This window comes from Phalaenopsis equestris, unplaced genomic scaffold (genome assembly GCF_001263595.1).
Source record: "Phalaenopsis equestris unplaced genomic scaffold, ASM126359v1 Scaffold000258, whole genome shotgun sequence".
Lineage (NCBI taxonomy): Eukaryota > Viridiplantae > Streptophyta > Magnoliopsida > Asparagales > Orchidaceae > Phalaenopsis > Phalaenopsis equestris.
The window spans coordinates 825,364-843,613 of record NW_018164700.1 but is presented as its reverse complement, the minus strand read 5'-3'; the positions used below and the strand labels follow the sequence as shown (position 1 = coordinate 843,613).

Here is an 18,250-nt window from a genome sequence, read left to right as displayed (position 1 = left end):
CGAGTTACGAGCAAATTTTGTAGTTGGGCTGTGTACTAGGGATGCTAAGGTCGAGAGGCGTGAAGCCACAATTGAGCAGTTGTCATGTGATGCACATCACTATGGCAAGCAACCTTTAACTAACATGCAGGACGATGATGAGGAGGAGGATGACCACTATGACGTTTTGATTTTATTTTTTTCTTCTTTATATGGATGTTAAATTGTATGTCATTCATTTATTGTATGAAAATTGTTGTATTGATTGATTTGTTTAATGTATTGAGATGTTTTTTAAGATTTCTTTTGTTTATGTCATCATTGATTCTTCCACACTATTGTGGTATGTGATAAATATTGTTGTTATGTATTTTGTTCTCTGGTTGTAGGTGTGTAAGAGTTGGCTGGCTTGTTTTTTTTTTTTTTTTTTTTCAATTTTTTTTTTTTATCAGCTAATTTTTTCAGCCACTAAGTAATTATCAGCTACAAATTAGTTGCATGGTTGGTCATGGTTGAGCAGCTATAAGTTCGGTCGGTGAATTTAACGGTTCAATCTTTCAACAGATAAATTGTGCCTGATGAGAGTTTTATCGGCTGAAATTTTCGGCCAGATTAAGCCTATGATCTTCAATACTAACTTAAATTCATGATATTATCAGGTGATTTTTCAACCAGTGAAAGGAGTATTTCCTATAGTGAGATGAGAGAAATTTAGTCGCTCAAGGTTATGAGAGGATGTATTTCGAGAAAGATATTTGAGGTCATATATGAAAAGTTAAAGATAAAAAAATACAGATAAAAGAGCGCAAAGCGATCTTAAGTAATAAAAATCTATTGTTCTACAAGCCAAAAATAATATTTGTTGTCTCATAAAAAGATGTAGATATAAAAGCTCACAAAGAATGCTAAGAGATTATGTAAGGATGTGTCATACACATATAATCTAATGCTCAATATGTCAAAAACATTCCCAAAAGAGTAAATATCTACATGTTTATGATATGATCAATAAATTTCTAGCAAAGTCATTTTGTTTAATCAAGATAATGTACATCAAAGGTACTATTTGTGAGAATGCTTGGGTTTGAGAAAGGTGAGAAGAGAATGATTTAGAATAAAAACCACTTAATTTTGTAATACTAGTAACTATAAAGCACAACAAAAGTTTAATTTAAAGATATTAAAAATAATTGTCATCAACTACTTTCATAGAGAGATTGCAAATAATTTAACATCAACAGTTCTTGGAAGTATTTTACATTCATTGTAAAATTTAGTATAAGAAATTAACATATTTTATTAGAGTACTCCCGAAAAGCTTGACATAAGAATACAAATTAGACTTTATTTGGTAAGGAACCAGGTTTATTTTTCTAGTTATATAATTTCTCATGCTAATAAGTTTAGATTTCACTAGCATCAACTTTGATCTAACTTACAACCCTTCTAAGTTTCAACCAAAAATAATTTATTTTATTTTCATGTATAACTTAAGAATTATTAGATCAGTTGAGACATTAATGGGAGTTAAATATATGGGTTATGAAATCAATAACCATGTTAAACATAAGTTTTTAAGAAGAACAAATAACATAATACTTATTGTTGGTTATGCAAGTAAAGTTCGATCATAGGTAAGAGTTGTATGGCCATCTGAAGCGCACCACCCGTCATATAAGCTCCAATATCTAATGAATCAACCATCCCCACATGCTTGGTGAGAAGCCAAATGAAAGTTAAGAGCTCACCTCCTTTGCTTAGCTGCTTAACATGCATGCTTGCTCTGGTAGTTTTTGCTCCTTGCATTAGAAGCTCCACCCAAGCAGTGGTCACAACTTGCCATCTTTCTTCTTCCTCAATAATAAGCACCATATGGGCAAGCGCTCGTGCTATCTCAAATAGAGATGAATATCTAATCCACTCTATGGGAGTAGTCATCATCATCCTGCATATTTGATCGACTTTGGCATTTGATGTTAACAAGTGATGATCACCATCATTTTTGCGAATGAATTGAACCATATCATAACACGCATGCCAAAACACTAGTGGGCTTGCTCCTCCCATGGTAGACATCATCTCTGGTCTCATTAGCACCATGTGCATCATGTAGTTTGATAAGTATGTGCAAGCTTCCATCTCTGAGGAGATTCTCTTCATTTCTCTTGTGTTGTTATCCTCTACTTCAATCTCTGGTTGTTGAGGATGCAGGGGATGTAAAGAGTTTGACTTCCAGTGGAAGCAAAGCTCAGTAGTGATGTGCCATAATAGAACTTGTTGATCAAGTGACAATCCCTCTACAAGTTTAACAAATGTTGGGATAGTCCAAGCAGGGGCACTTGTTACTTCTCGAAGAGCAGAAAGACCTGCAGGTTCATTAAATTTATCCCACGATATATGGAGACGTGCTTGTGCAAATGTAGCAATGGTCTCCTGAAGCTCTTCAGTTGCTTGTATCGGTTTTGCCGTGCACAAGGTGTAAGTTTCAAAGCCACTGGTCCAGCTCGAGAACAACTTTGTCTCTTGCACTAAGCTCAACTTTTCTTCAATCCAGTTTATCATTCTTCGTCGAAGAGTTTCTCTTGTTGCAAGAATCTTCAGGCAATTACTAAATAGATTCAATTGAGGCATCTCTCTCGACCAATACCTTCTCTTAAACCACATGCTCTTAATTTTGACGATGTGCAAAGCTAGCAGCTCAGTCCAATGGCTTAACTTTTTGATATTTAAGAGAGATACCACCATCCAATCTGAGAATAATAACATGACAAAAGCCATGGCATCGAGGATTATAGAGGTCCCAAGTAGGACATAGGTGATGGCCACGTCTAGTTTATCAAAACTATCTTTTGGTGCCAATACATATAGCAAGAAAGCCATCAAAATGCAAATGGAGCAAAGAGCTCTAAGAACGCGCCCAGTTCTGGAATGATTTACAACTGCCTTTGTGTAAAGCTCATCATAAGCGAAACTAAGCTCCAAGGCTGTCATTTTCAAAACCTCCTTCGTCGTCATTTCCTTGACCAAATTTCCAGTTGCCTCATACACCTCAACACGTGGAATAACATCGACGAAGAAAGGCCTGCAAGAAGAATATAATTCAAATGTTGTTTTCAATGCGTTCAAATCTTCCATTTTTGATGTGGCTGAAGAAATATCTGTTGGCAGTTGTTTGGCAGAGGAGCCGATGGAGCTGCGAAAGCTTTCAGTGCTTGCTCTATAAAGTGAGTAGGAGCGCTCCATATATTTTATGATGGCTACTAAGAATATCAAGAGGGTGGGGACAAGAAGATGAGTGTTGGGGAGGGAGCGCAAGAGGACATAGAAAGCAATGATGAGTTCATAGCTAAGGCCGAGAAGATGGCGAGCCCACAGCTCATTATCTTCCATGGAGTATGCTGTGATGGTGTCGGGACCGCCGAGGTGGAGGATGAGGAAGGGAGCCCAAAAGGCGATGATTGGGTTGCTAGGGGAGGAATCATCCATGTTATTGCTTAGTTGGCCGAGGGCGTAATCTGCGACCCAATCAGCGAGCAAGTAGCTACTCCAAACTAACATTCGAATCCATGTCGAAGTTGAAGTTTTTCTCAGGCGGCCGAGGAAAATGAGAATGACTTGGATCAAGAGGCTGATCAAAATCAACACCCGGATATCCCACTCCCCCCATAATTTCTTGTATTTTTCGGGAATGTCCATTGCTTCCTATTGCTCTGCTTACAAGAAATTTGAAATATTAATAAATAGTGAATCAGCTACAATCATTTTGGATGATCAAGTAGTTCAAACTATTTGACTATTCTTGGTAAAGAAAATTTTAAAAATCAATACTGTTGAATAAATAATCTATAACATAAGCCAATCTTGATCTATACATAAATTATTGGGGACTCACCTAATCAGAACCACACAAGAAAGAAGCATCAAGAGCTAAAGAGAATGCAAATAGTGTGTGATTGAGGAGTCCCACTAGCCTGTTATATGCCGACTAGAAGCAAGAGCATAAAGCAAAAGACATTCATTGATTTAGTTTTGCAGGAAGAAAGGCATAAAGAGTTTTGTTACCTTACTTCAACGCAGGGCAAGGGATTGCAAATATAATTTAATGAAAAAATAAGAAATAATTTAATTAAAATTGTCTGAATTTAATGGCATCAGGTTTGAAATGGAAGCAGTTCACTACTAATTTTCAGATTTCAGATTCAAATTATTAGGATTTGAATTAAATTAATTTTTTTTTTAAATTGTACACAAATACTTACCCAAAAAATAAATAAATTAATATATATTTTCCCAAATTTTATTGGCAAAAACTAAATTTTCCACTGAGCCGTCTTGATAAACCAATTTTAATATTATGAAGATTACTCTTCAGCTGTGTTTACTGCAAATATAAATGCAGCCTTTACATGCATTTAAGCTCATATAATTATATTATAAGCAATGAAATATAAAAAAAGGGGGCTCATTTACATACATACAACCCAATTCCTATTTATTTAAATATCTATCATCCAAACTTTAATTTTTACATTTATACCGACCCAAATCTTTTATACCACTTTAGAAATACCACTGTTTAAAAAAATAAAATAAATGATACATTTTCATGCATAAGGTGGCATACATGTAAAAATTGAAGTTTAGGCGTTCAATATACATTTAAGAATTAGTGGTATGTATGTAAATTTTCCCCAAAAAAATGTAATCTTGTAATTACAAAGTTAATAGTTTAGTAATTCATGAACTTAACAGACATCAAAAGCATACATACAGATACATTGTAATATACTATTTAACAAGCTATATATATAATCTCTTCAAACTTGTATACAGAGCTCATTATACTATCCCAGCTACTGCACTCCATTCTCCAACCTACAGGCAAAAAATGATGAGAATTCATACCATAATCGCTCATAACTACAGAAAATTATTGCCCAAAAGCTGCATAAATCATCGCAATGCAAGAAATTCAATAAAGAATAAAGAGCCAATAACACAAGTATTATTTATAGAGAAGTAGGAAGGTTCTAGTATTCTGATATTCCAGGTTGTTACAGTCTGTATGTTGTCTATTCTGCTGTGCTTATGCTATGGTTATTACCCCCAACAATTTTATAATGGTTCTCCAAAAAGAATCTGAAGCTTGGATTTCAGCAAGTTGAAGTGTTGTTTTGCCAGAGGTTTGGTAAAATTGTCTGAAAATTGGTCCTGTGTAATGATACAAGGAATTCTGAGTTATCAGGATTGAATGTGATCAGAATAAGATGGTAATCTATATCAATGTGTTTAGTGTGAGCGTGAAAGATAAGATTGTTTGTGATTTTCGTTGTTGAGATATTATCACTGTATAATTTTATTGGTTGGTGTTGATATGCCAGCTCTGCCGGCTGCTGCATATACACCAGTACAAGAGGGACCGGTCTTGGCCAACCAAACCCAGCCATGTGGATGATTCCAGCATCTGAGTGGACCGCGGCCTTAATCACGTACATGAGAAGGGGAAATAAAGGGAGTTTTGAGGAGAAAGTTTGAGATGACCTTGGAGGGGATCTATTAGGGCTATGTGGCTAGGGTTTGCTTCAATTTTTATTTTCTTGCAGTTTTCTCTTTTGTTTGTTTGCTCATAATGACATCTAGGGTTTGTGGAAAGCCAATCTACCTCTCAAATTATAGATCATTCTTGTATCTTATTTGTCTGCTTGGATATTAGTAAAATTAGCCCTAATGTAAGTTTTCCCGTTTATTTTTTTGCAATTTGTTCGCTGTTTTTGGCTCAGGGGCATATCAAATTGGTATCACAGCAAGATCATGAAGAGATGACAACAAAGAAAGTGGATGTATTGAAAGAGAGATTGAAAAGGGAAGTAGGGCAAATCAAATCTAGAATGGAGGTAATGTTTGATATGTTCATCAACAGCCAAGAACTGGTTTATGTGGTGGAGGTTGGACTAATACTTAAATACCCTAAGCACAGAGAGCAAAGAATTCCTCATTCATTGCTTTTTGCCAGTGAGCAGACTTAGCTTCTTGAGGATACTACAGCTGGTGAGAGAGGATAAGTTTTTGGATAGTTTGAGTTTCCCAATTTTGGATGTGGTTAGCATTGGATGAGGCATATTTATAGCAAGTGTGTGTCTCTGCTATGGTAGCTTGGAGAGGATTATGCTATTGTGTGTGTATTGCAGATGACTGGGATGTTGAGTTATGTGGTATTTGTGTGAGGCTATGTGCTACCCAGAGGAGGCGCTAAATTGATTTGTTTTATAGAGGTTGGTATAAGTAGTAAGGGATTGTGTAGTTGTGAGGCTTGATATGGTGGTTTGTACGTGGTGTAACTAGATGGAAGGAAATGTTTATTAAAGACAACATGGTGAGAGATATGGTCTTTTCTGACTGGGGGTTGTAACATTTGAATTCTTTTATGAGTCGAAGTGAAACCAATGAAGATGCCGGGAGTTGAGCGGGGTGCTGGTTTATGTGGTGTTTGTGGTTTCAGCTATAGATAAACATAGTATCCAAATATCCTGAGATGGGAATAAGTTCGTGGATGATTGTATAGTAGCTCATACCGAAATACCGAGTAAGTATTTTTGGATGATATACAGTTATTAAGGCATATTGCTGTTATTAGCGCATCAAACTAGAAATTGAGTTGAATAGGGGCATCTTAAAAAAGTGTTAGTGCAGTTTAAATAAAGTGGTGATGCTTATGCATTGCAACTCCATTTTTTCTCGAGTGTATTTACAATATAATCGGCAAATTATCTCATTGTCTAAGGAATTTTTTTAGAAGTGAGCTATTGTATTCACCACTTTGATCGGATCTTAATATTCATATGGAGGTAATAAATTGGGCGTCAATCATTTTGATGAACAAAATACATTTGTGAGTTGTTTCAGACTTGTGAGTCATAGCAAATAACCAGCATAACCTAGATAAATCATCAATGAATTCAATATAGTACCAATAGCCTTGATTAGACAATATTTGGGATGAACCCCATACATTTGCAGCTATAAGTTGTAGACGTGAGTACATATGTAAAGAAGTGGGATGAAATGGTCTTTTATGACTTCTGTTACAGTTACAGCTATTACATGAAGAAGTTATTGTTGCTATGCCGAGAGGGCATTGTGTCTTAGATAGGATATCTAGTGTGTCTTAGTTGTGATGTCCATGCCTTTTGTGCAATGTTATAGATAGCTATATAGAGGTAGCAAGAGCTTGGGTGAGAGCAATGGATGGAATGATCGGATATAGTCCTTCCGAGCTGCTGCCCCGAAGCAAAATTTGCCGCCTCTGTGGATCAAAAATCAGGAATCCAACGGGATCAAATAGGATTGCAACATTGTTACCAGTTACGAGCTTATGCAAGGATATGAGATTACGACAGAAGGGATGATGCATGCTAGATTTTAGGCAGAAGAAGCTTACGATTAGGGGGAATACCATTTCCTGCATGTTTGATTTGAACTGATTGTCCATTGCCAACCAAAACATGCTCAGAGCCATTCGTTCGGATAGTGACCTAGAGTTGGTTGAAATCAGAAGTAAGGTCTCTTATAGCTCACGAATCCAGTGCCCAGGTAGGTGTTGTGGTTTGCAATGCCTGTTTGGGAGGAATATAATCCAGGTTCGGATGGGACAGGCAAGCAATGGCTGAGCGATCAAACTTATTAGAAATCTGACATATTACTGGAGATTTGGATTGAGATAGACCTCCTTTAGACCATGAGGTGGAGTGTTGAGTTCTACCACGATCCCTGGTAGAATTAGTGTGACAGCCATGAGAAGCTGTGAGAGCCAACTGAAGATTGGGATTTTGTTCCATTTTCCCGTTGCATAGGAGTGCAAATAGTAATCTTTAATGCTTGATACCCTGTGAGTAAGCCATTGAAGTCTGTGATGATATCCTCTTGATCGAGATACAACAGAAATATTATCTATCAAAGTTTTGACATTTGAAGGACATTAAGTCAAAGATTGTTGTTCATAGATAGGTGGTGGAGCTCATTTTTTATCTGAATAATCCGGGATATGTTGGTATCTTGAAATAGCTTTACAATAGTATTCTAGGTAGAATAGCAGGGGAAATGATTGAGTATAGTGCAACGTTCAAATTCTAATCAATCAGGACCTAGGTTGTCTATTGAGTAATTATCGTTGGAGAATCAACTGTATTAGTAATGAATTTGGAAGGGCATAAAGTCTTGCTATCTAGGAACCCTAAGAATCCATTGGCGATAAAAACTTTTTGTGACCTGAACCAATTTGGATAATTATCGAGTAAGGTTTTTTATATTGCTCATAATAAATTTGACTGAGGGAGGAATTATTGTGATTTTCATTGGCTAGAGAGGAAGATCCATGTGTTTCAAAAGTCTGGGAGTTGGTCATTGTTGAAGAAAGGATTTTAAGAAGATAAAAGTAGGCTGCAGAGACTACTTAACAAAGACTAATAACAACTTTAATTATAGCATAGCAACGAGTTTGCTGGGTGGAGATCGAATCAGCTTGGGCTTAAAGGGAATGACGATAGCAGTAATTGAGCAAGTAGAAGCAGAGAAGTATAAGGCTATGTGGATGTCTCTCTATATTCAGTACACACATAGTGGGTACAATCGTGTCTAGTTATAGAGCAGTAGGAGGATTCTAGTATTCCGTACTACAGGTTTTGGATTCTAGTATTCTGCATTACAGGTTTTGAGACCGTGATACGGATTCAAGTAGTTACAGTTTGCAGGTTGTCTCTTCTGCTGTGCTGACCTATATATGAAAAGGTGCATTTCACCTTTCAAAAGTTAAAATAATAATATTTTGATGTGATATGAAAAAATTAGGGGGCACAAATGTAAGCAAATTTTAGATCTAAGATATGTAGATACATATAAATTGGGTGGCATGCATGTAAATGCCCCTTTTGAAAAAAATCTCCATTTTTGCTCTTATAGTTCTACGTCCTAGTTGCAGAAAGAAGAACTGTAGCTGAAGGCAGGCAGTGTTGCCGCATTCTGTAAATAGTGTGTTCCATGTTTCTTTCAACAGCCCTTAAATTGTTTCCATATCATCTGTAATGACGATAAAAATGCAAGAGAAATAAAAAGTAAATGAAGTCTGATTAAACAAAAAATAATAATAATAACCATTTTACCAATATCTCTAAAGAATAAATTTTAATGTTTATGTAATCATCAGACTAACAGAAATAATAAGTACCCTATTTCTCAAGCTCAATTGTACGCACAATCTCAGCACAAAAAATAAAGTAGCAAATCTTTTAAGCTAAATAAAACGAGAATAATCCAAGGAAAATAATGAGCAAATAAAGTCTCAGTAATATAAAAAATAAATCACTTTAAAAGTGACTCAAAAAATAATATTTTAACAATTTGAGTACCACCTCCTTAAGGCCAACTGTGCCAAAGGGAATTTGAACCCCCGACCTGAGGGGACTTAATATCGTGGATGCCAACCAATAGACCCTTGAAGCTTAATAGAAGAGAGAGTAGGAGAACATAAAATATATATATATATATATATAATTGTTATGATGATAAAAAGTGTTGGTGAGGTAGCTAATGCAATCAAAAATTATTTATAGAGCTTATGTCAGAGCTGATTTTTTTGAGAAAGAGATTGATATTATATATAAAAACTTATCCAAGAATTCTACAATGATTTGTTCATTCCTTTTAAGGCCTGAGTAATGCAAAGCTCGATGGATGAGAAATGAATTAGACAAAAAGGTCTGACGAGCCATTTTTATTAGTGGATTGATTACTCTAAATATCTTATTTTATGCTTTTAAAACTGTTATTTCACATCAAACCTTATTTTTCAAATGCTAAGATTGTAACATTTATGTTCAATGTTTTGAAGAACCAACCGACACTATTACTGCTTTTGTCAAATTTCTGGTTTTTCTCATTAAGCAGAGCATGTTATGGATCCCGATTTGCTTCTTTCTGTTATTTATTAATTTTATAGAAAATAGCATTTGCATCCCAAGTTCATCATAATCACATCTTCTGTGAATTGTAGAAGCAATTTTTTGCAAAGATATATATATATATATATATATATATATATAATGTCCCTACCAATGCTGTATCCTTACCTAATACTCTTGCCTCTACATCCATTTCTTGTTTTGAGAATGCTAGCATTATCCCTAGTGCATCTGTTATTTCTAACGATACTTCTGGATTACATATTTCTCCTCCCCATTTGCAAGATAGTGCTAATGTTAATGTCTCAGCTGACCAACAGGTGCAAGAAGCTCAAGATGATCCCCCACTTCATAATACAAATCACGACACTCTTATTCCTCCTATACAAGGACAAATTATTGAAAATGTCTCTGCTCATGATACTCTAGCCTCTAATTCCCCTACTTTACTGCAGGTGTCTCTTCAAGATGCAACTAACAACCTGGAAAATGAATGGCAGGTTCCGCGACATTCCAGAAAGAAAGGTAAAAATATATAGAACTTGCGAAGCTAAACGATCCAAGTATTTCTCGAGAAAGTACACATCACTCTGATGGAGGCAGGTTGTCAATCCCACTAGGTCTTCTAATAGGATTGCCTCCAGACACCATGTTTAAAATTTTGATCTAGAATATTAGGGGAGTGACTAACTTTTCCTCCCTTTATAGATTGAAGCACTTATGTAGGGTCAATAAAATCTCTATCTTCGCTATTCTTGAGCCTATGGTAACAGCTAATACCAATAAAATTCTTAGCCACTTCAAAAGTTATCATCATTTTCTCAACAGAAACAACGAAATCTGGATTTTCTGAAAAAAGAATGTTACTCTTTCCATTGTGGAGGATGATGATCAATTTGTCCTAAGTATAAGATGGAAGATTCTTTTGGCTCGGCCACTTTTGTTTAGGTTAGCTCTTTATTGCAGGAGAAATATCTTTTGTGGCACAAACTTGAAATTATGGGAACTGCCATTGCATTTCTGATAATTGGTTTTGTGGAGGTGACTTTAACATGACAATGAAGTTTACTGAAAAGAAAAGTGGTGGACGATGCTACAGTGCTCTTATAAATAGATTTTGTAATTATATATCTTAAGTTGGTCTTTTTGATTTTGGTTACGCTGGTGTCCCTTTCACTTGGAGAAGAGGGTTACTCTTTCAAAGGCTGGATAGATTTTTGGGGAATGGTTCTTTCTTAAGCCACTTTCCCATCGTGCATGTTCAACACTTAAAATCTGCTTCCTCTGATTATAAACCTATTTTGTTGACTTTGGCTTTTAATGACAAACATATTATCTCTCGTTTTAAGTTCTTAAACATTTGGACTACTCATGAATCTTTTTTGAGCTTAGTTCAGCAGAAGATTGAGATGGTTGGCTCTCTTTGGTACATTCTATGACAACTTCATAAAAGGGTTGCTGCTTATTTGAGAAAGTGGAACTTGCAGGTTTTGGAAATGTTCACTACAAAGTTTATGAGGCACAAAGTGTTGTTGATCAATTGGAAGCACAAGATGTCTGTACTTCTGATTGGGTTGACTCTATGGCTAAAGCTCAGCTTGATCTCCTTCCTGCTATCAATTTGGAAGAGGGACTTCTACAACAAAAGGCTAATGATATTTCTTTATAGCAGGTGACCGTAACACTAAATATTTTCATGTCACTTTTAAGCACAGAAGAAACATCAATAGCATCCTGAAATTTAAAAATATTAATAGGGACATAATCACAAATATTGATGAAATAGGTGAAAATGTTAAAATGTTGTATATCATTTCACTACTCTATATCAATCTACTGTGCACACCACATCTATTGATTCTACTTTCTTTTTGGAGGATAGAGACCTGATTAATTCCCTAACCTTATCACACATCTCTGATGAATCTGAAATTTACTTTGTTTTTCAATCTATTAACCCCAATAAAGCCGCTGGCCCTGATGGTTTCTCCTCCTCTTTTTATTTGCACTCGTGGAGTATTATTAAGAAAGAGGTCATTTCTGCTATTCAAAGTTTCTTTCTTGGTGAAAATATGGGTAATTATTTCAATTCTGATACCATTGTGCTTATTCCTAAAACAAATGACAAGAATACCTGGGATAACTTTCGTCCTATCTCTCTTACCTCGGTTATCTCTAAGGTCATAAGCAAAATTCTGGTCAACATACTACAACCTCATCTCCCTCATCTTATATCCCCTCAGCAATCTGCGTTCATCAAAGATAGGGAAATCACTGATAATATTTTGCTGGCCCAGGAAATCATTGAGGACCTTGATAAAAAATGCAGGGGGGGATATGGTTCTCAGACTTGACATAAAGAAGGCTTTTGATACAATTAGCTGAAACTTCATTCTTAAAGTATTGATCGTTAAAGGGTTCAAGAATGACTTTTGTATGCTCATCAAAAGGTGGCTTGAGACCAATCACTATAGTGTGTTTATTAACAGTAAGGTTTATGGTTATTTTCCAGCCTTCAGAGGTATTAAGCAGGGGATCCGCTCTCTCCTACTATGTTCACTATTGCTTTTGACTACTTCTCTCGGCTTATAAATCGAGTACAACTCTAACACCCACACATACAATACTCTCACAAATCGAAGATCTTGGTTAGTCACCTTGCTTATGTTGATGATACTATTATATTTTCTAATACTGGTAAGAATGTCAGTATGAATATTTTAGAGGATTTTCAGAACTCCTCTAGCCTCCTTTTCAACAGATCTAAATGCTCTATTTATTTTCGCAAACATGTTCCTCAACATATTAGAAATTGGGCCACGGATTATACTGGTAGTAAAACTGTCAATCTCCCTATTAAATATCTTGGGGTGAATATTCTGATGGCCAGGAGGAAGCAAAATCAACTTGATGAGGTGAAAGTTAAAATTAAATCAAGGATTAATTGATTGGAGAAACATCTTTCTTTCTAATGGAGGACGGCTCACCTTGCTTAAAAGTGTTCTTAGCAGTTTGTCTCTTTATGCTTTGCAAGTCATTAAGGCAAAGAAAAGCACTTTGAAAAATCTTGAAATTCTTTTTAACAAATTTCTTTGGCTTGGGTCTGGTTCGAGCAAAATTTGGGCTGATTGGGCGAGAGTATCTATGTCTCCGTCTTCTAGAGGGCTTGGCTTTAAAACTCTACAACAAATTGTTGATATCGATATGTACAAGCTTTGGTTTAAATTTTGTATGAGGGAGTCTCTTTGGGCACAATTTCTTTATCATAAATATTGTCACACTGCTCACCCATCTACTGTGGCTTGGAAAACAGTGATTCTAAACTTTAGAAGGCTATAACCCTTGCTAGAACTGTTGCTACTCAGTTTATTTTTTGGGAAGTTGGAGATGGTAAAATCTCTTGTTGGCATGATCAGTGGGGCACATCTGACCTTACCACTCTTCCACATTCTGATACTACTTCTAACTTGTTGGTCTCTGATGTTTGTGATGGTGGAGATTGGAATATTAATAGGTTGAGATCCTTGGTCGGAGAGTTAGCTCCTTCTGTCACCAATACCCCAATTCTCAATGGGGGTAGAGATAAACCTAGGTGAAAATTTCTTTCTACAGGTTCTATAACTAAAATGTTACATAAAAATATTAACTGCTTTCACAAATGGAAATGGAGCTCATCTATATGGCACTCTTTCATTTCTCTTTCCTCCGGGGATATTTTCATTCCTTCTTGCCTCTTGATGACATCCTAAAGCTAAAGGGGCTGAAGTTGGCTTCTATATGCTATATATGTAAGAGTGACGCTTGATCATCCCAACATTTATTTTTTTAATGTTGTTTTGCTAGGCAAGTTTGGAATATTGTTGGTGCGCTACTTGGAATATGATGGCCTAGTCCATTTAGTTTAAATAAACTTTTTGGGGCTTGGCAGGGTACTTCCTCTTTCCCCCCTAAGATGGAGACAACAGGGTATTGGCCTAGTTCATCTAGCTTGCTCGAAACGATTATAAACATCACTCTCCGCCCCCCCTCTCCTGCTACTACGATTTCCTTCATTATGGCAAATTATTATAAAGTCGTTAGAGCTATAAATAATGCTAAAGCTATTTCTAATACTGAGGGAAGGATGAGACCTGTTTTGGTCATATGGTTACCACCTTTACCGAGGTGTTTTAAGGCCAACATTGTGCTAGTTGGTCTAATATGGTTGCTTGTGCAGGTGGTTTGTTTAGAGACTGTTATGGGATTTGTCATGCATTTTTTGCCTCATCAATTGTTATCTCCATTCCACTTGAGATTGAATGTTATGATGCTCTGTGGGCTTTAAAGGTCAGTGTCTCTTTTAATTTCAAAAGTGTTATCATTGAGACAGACTCAAAATGTTTATATAATATTCTCATCAAGAATTTTGAGCCGGTTTGGAGTATAACTTGTTTATTACACCGTATACATAATGAAATACATAGCAACCAGCTTCAAATCCTTTTCACTTTGACCTATAGAGAGCGTAATACTCCTGCGGATTGGATTTCTAAACTAAAGTTAAATGATGCCTTGGTTGGCATTACCCCCCGGAGATGATGGTTTATTATGTTGTTTCATTTCACTATCACTTTGGGCTTTGCCCCTTCGGGTGTTAGGAAGGCTAGTCTTATATGTGTCTTTCATGCAGAAAAGAAACTTTTTTGAATCCTCTTTTTTTATTACGGGCTGGATGATAGAGTATTGGCGGCTATGGCTTTTTTATGGGGATGTATTGGTGGTTCATTAAGGAAGATGTATGAAATTTTTTCTGTACAATTATTGGCCCCACGGTTTGTTTTGGGAAGGATAGTTTAACAGGCTCATTTGATGTTTGGCTTCTATGTTATGTTTCATGGGGGATCTTCGGCTAGCTTTCATCTATCATTATGAGAGAAATTCTAAATGTTGTGTGGATACTTTGTTGCTCTCCCTATATAGGGTTAGTGGCGGTTTCAGCACCTTTATGGAGATAGGGGACTCTACAGTTTTGTTATGACTTTGGAGGTGGTTCTTTTGGTTTTTATTTCTCACTATGGGGAAGCACTAAAGGTTTTTTGGTTTCTATTTCCCGTTTTCTGCTTTTCATGTGTTGGGCAGCTGGCGGTTTTTGGCTATTTTATGGAGATGGGCTTAACTTTATTTACATTACTTATGTTCGTCATTTCAGGCTCTTTCTGCTGATCTACCAAGTTTATTTGAAGGCCCATGGCTCATTTTTAGTGTCTCATGCTCTTCTTTTATTGGAGGCCCTTGGCTCTTTCTAAATATCATGTGTTTCGGATCTTATAATTATAATTGAATAGATTATCATTCCACTAATATTTTGGAGGTCCATGGCTCCAAATTTTCGTGTCTTATAGATTGGAGGCCAATGGCTCCAATTATTTGCTACGGTTGTGAGCTGAGTTTTTATCTCTAAGACCCAGTTTTTTATATTCATGCGGTAGTTACTTTTTGGAGCTTCTTACTATGTGGCAAACACCTTTTCTCTTAGTACAGGATCGTTTTAATCCTTGCAGGGTTTGATGTTTTTTTGTTGCTTTTCTCACTAGACCAAGAAGCCCCAAATTCTTTCTTGACGCTCTTTCAATACAGATGATATGTGATTTGGTATACATGTATTTTTTTTTGTATACTTTTCTTTTGGTATACACTTTCGTTTACATGTACTTTTGGGATGTCCTTCTTACTTTACTTACTTCCGTTTTTCTTTCGCGTTGAGTTGTACTGTGGACAGTGGAACCCCTAGATCTATGATGTATTTTTTGTTTTTAGATGGGGATCTACTATCCCTTCCCAACTTTGTAACCACTTTTATTATTAACACGTAGGGAGCCACGATTTACTCTTTTTCTTTAAATATAAAAAAAAATATATATATATATATATATATATATATATAATAGTATGCTTCCCACCTTCAACTACAGTGCTTCTTTCCGCAAGTAGGACGTAGGTCAGTTGGTATGTATTAAAGGTTTTGCCACCGTGATACGTAGTAAATGAAATGAATAAAAAGAATAAAATTACCCGAATAAGAAAAATATTGTAGGTACATCCGTACAATGAGATAAATTCTTCTATAGTTCGATAGTCACACATGTTCCCCACTTAAAATAATCAAACATCCAGCTAAAACTCATAAGATTAAAAACTAGAAAGAGAACAAATATTCAACCAACGTTTTTTTATATGCTTTAAAAGTTTCCTATTTATAGAAAACTAGTTTTCTAGTCTGCTACCCCTCAAAAGTTTAATTTAAATTTCCAACTTTCAATAAATCATAATAAGAAAAAATCTGCCAAATATATTTCCTCAAAACTCATAGGAACCCATCAACAACTTCCACAAAAATTACATTAAAGAATATTACCAAAAGCACAGTAATTCATAAAAACTTGATCATCTATGACGGACACACTCTAATAATTAAGAAAAAACCGGAACTACAAAGGGAAGAATAAAAAGGGAAAAGAAATTTCTCGCTGCACCAACAAAAGACGAAAAAATACTACTCATCTAGTTGGACATACATATTCATCACTGCCAATTGGATAAATTATAAATACCAATAAGAAAACTGAACATGACCACTTAACCTGAGAAGCCACCCATATTAGAAACCATCATCAGCGATCACTAACGAAAAAATATCTTGTTGTCATATGTCATCCTAATCATAGGCAAGAATTTCATTACAAAAGCTAACAAACTAAAGTAAAATAGGGGCATTTACATACATAGCAAACAATTCTTATGTATTTACATATCTCACATCTAAACTTTCATATTTACATAAATAGCACTCGAGCCAGTACTTAATGCCATGGATTTAACAAGAATAAAAAGACAATTTTCCATCAGTTAACACTTTATAAATCACTCAAAAGAATAGGTAAAGAGCATCAAAAAATTAAAACCAAAATAGTAGGGCTAAGGTTCACTATAGTGATGTTGATAAAAACTGAACTTGAAGAGCAGCTACGAGAGGTGGAGAGTTCTTCAGTTTTTCTGGCTATAACTTTCAAACAAGAAATGGCATCAAGTGAAACGAAAAAATAGACCAATCTAAGTTATGACTAAAAAAATTCTTTTGCAAGACCGAATCAGCTGGAACGCTGAAGGATCAATATGACGAGCTGATGCACCAAAAACGCAATATTTTTTATTCTTAAGTATGTCAGATAACAAAGTATAACAAGAATGATAATGTACTAGAGAACACACCCGAATGATTCAAACACAAATGATGAAAGGAGTGTACTACTTAATCTAAGCTTCATGAAATAGAGCAGCAACCCAAGAAAATCAGGTTAACTATAACTATGAAACAACAAACTTGGCTGTTCCGAGCAGCATTTAAGAAGAAAAAAGTATAAAAGCACGTACAGAAGCGAGCTTATCCATCGGTTAATAGAAGTCCCGCATCAACCTATCTGCCACTGCAAACATATCAACCAAGACAAACAATTTTTTCATTCAGCAAAAGAAACTCTCTTCCATCACATCATATTTTCAAAATAACCGCAGTCAATCATACGAAAAAAATCACCTTGAGAACCGGCTCCCCTTTGGAAGGGGAATTTGATTGTTTGGCAGCTGCAATCTGCGCCTTGAACGCTCTCCCTGCCGCCGACTTTTCAAACTGCTCCTGCCTGCAATCGCAAGGGCGTGAATGAGCTCAACATCAAAATCTCCGAAAAGTAAAACAAGGCACCCCAATTCAAAAACATAAAATCCTATCAATGGCGCAACACAAAATCAAATAATGGTTTTCTGAAAAAGACAAGATGAGAGAAGAAAAATCGCCTCTTTTGGGCGGCCTCAGCGGCCTTCGCGCGGGCGTCTTCCGACTCGAGGCGATCGGCCTCCCGCTGTGCCTTGGATGGACCGAAACAGGAACACAAAGCCATCGATTTCTGTCGCCGAACAAAGCTTCTGGGTAATTGTTCCCTCCACGAAGCTCCGCAATTTTTGATTTGTCAGTCACATATTGCGAAATGTGGACGTACAAATGCCGGAGAAGAAGCCCTACTCCGACCAGACCGATTGCGTTGGTAGCCAGGTCCTAAGTGGGCTCCGCAGGCCTATTAAACTCAAATTGAACAATATTCATTCATGCACTTAGGGCTATCAAAAAGGCTCGTGTTCGGTGTTCGGTGTTCGGCTTGTTAATAAACTCGTATTCAACTCGTTCGCTAAGTTAACGAGTCGAACACAAACAACACGAACAATATCTGTTCGTTCGTGTTCGGCTCGTTTTGGCTCGAAATACCACTAATCAATTATATATATAT

General features: G+C 36.1%; 1 protein-coding gene and 1 long non-coding RNA gene across 2 annotated transcripts; both read right to left on the bottom strand.

Moving 5' to 3' along the window:
• Positions 1-1,505: 1,505 nt before the first annotated feature.
• On the bottom strand, positions 1,506-3,917 carry LOC110024508. Its single transcript, XM_020724520.1, has 2 exons — positions 3,872-3,917; positions 1,506-3,689 (listed from the first exon to the last, which is right to left on the bottom strand). The coding sequence occupies exon 2, from the start codon at positions 3,673-3,675 to the stop codon at positions 1,579-1,581; it is 2,097 nt and encodes a 698-aa protein (XP_020580179.1). The 5' UTR covers positions 3,676-3,689; positions 3,872-3,917; the 3' UTR covers positions 1,506-1,578.
• Positions 3,918-4,704: 787 nt separating this feature from the next.
• LOC110024557 lies at positions 4,705-17,604 on the bottom strand. The gene is made up of 3 exons (XR_002294016.1): positions 17,506-17,604; positions 17,343-17,395; positions 4,705-4,854 (listed from the first exon to the last, which is right to left on the bottom strand). It is a non-coding gene; the product is annotated as an uncharacterized LOC110024557 (long non-coding RNA).
• Between the last annotated feature and the right edge of the window lie 646 nt (positions 17,605-18,250).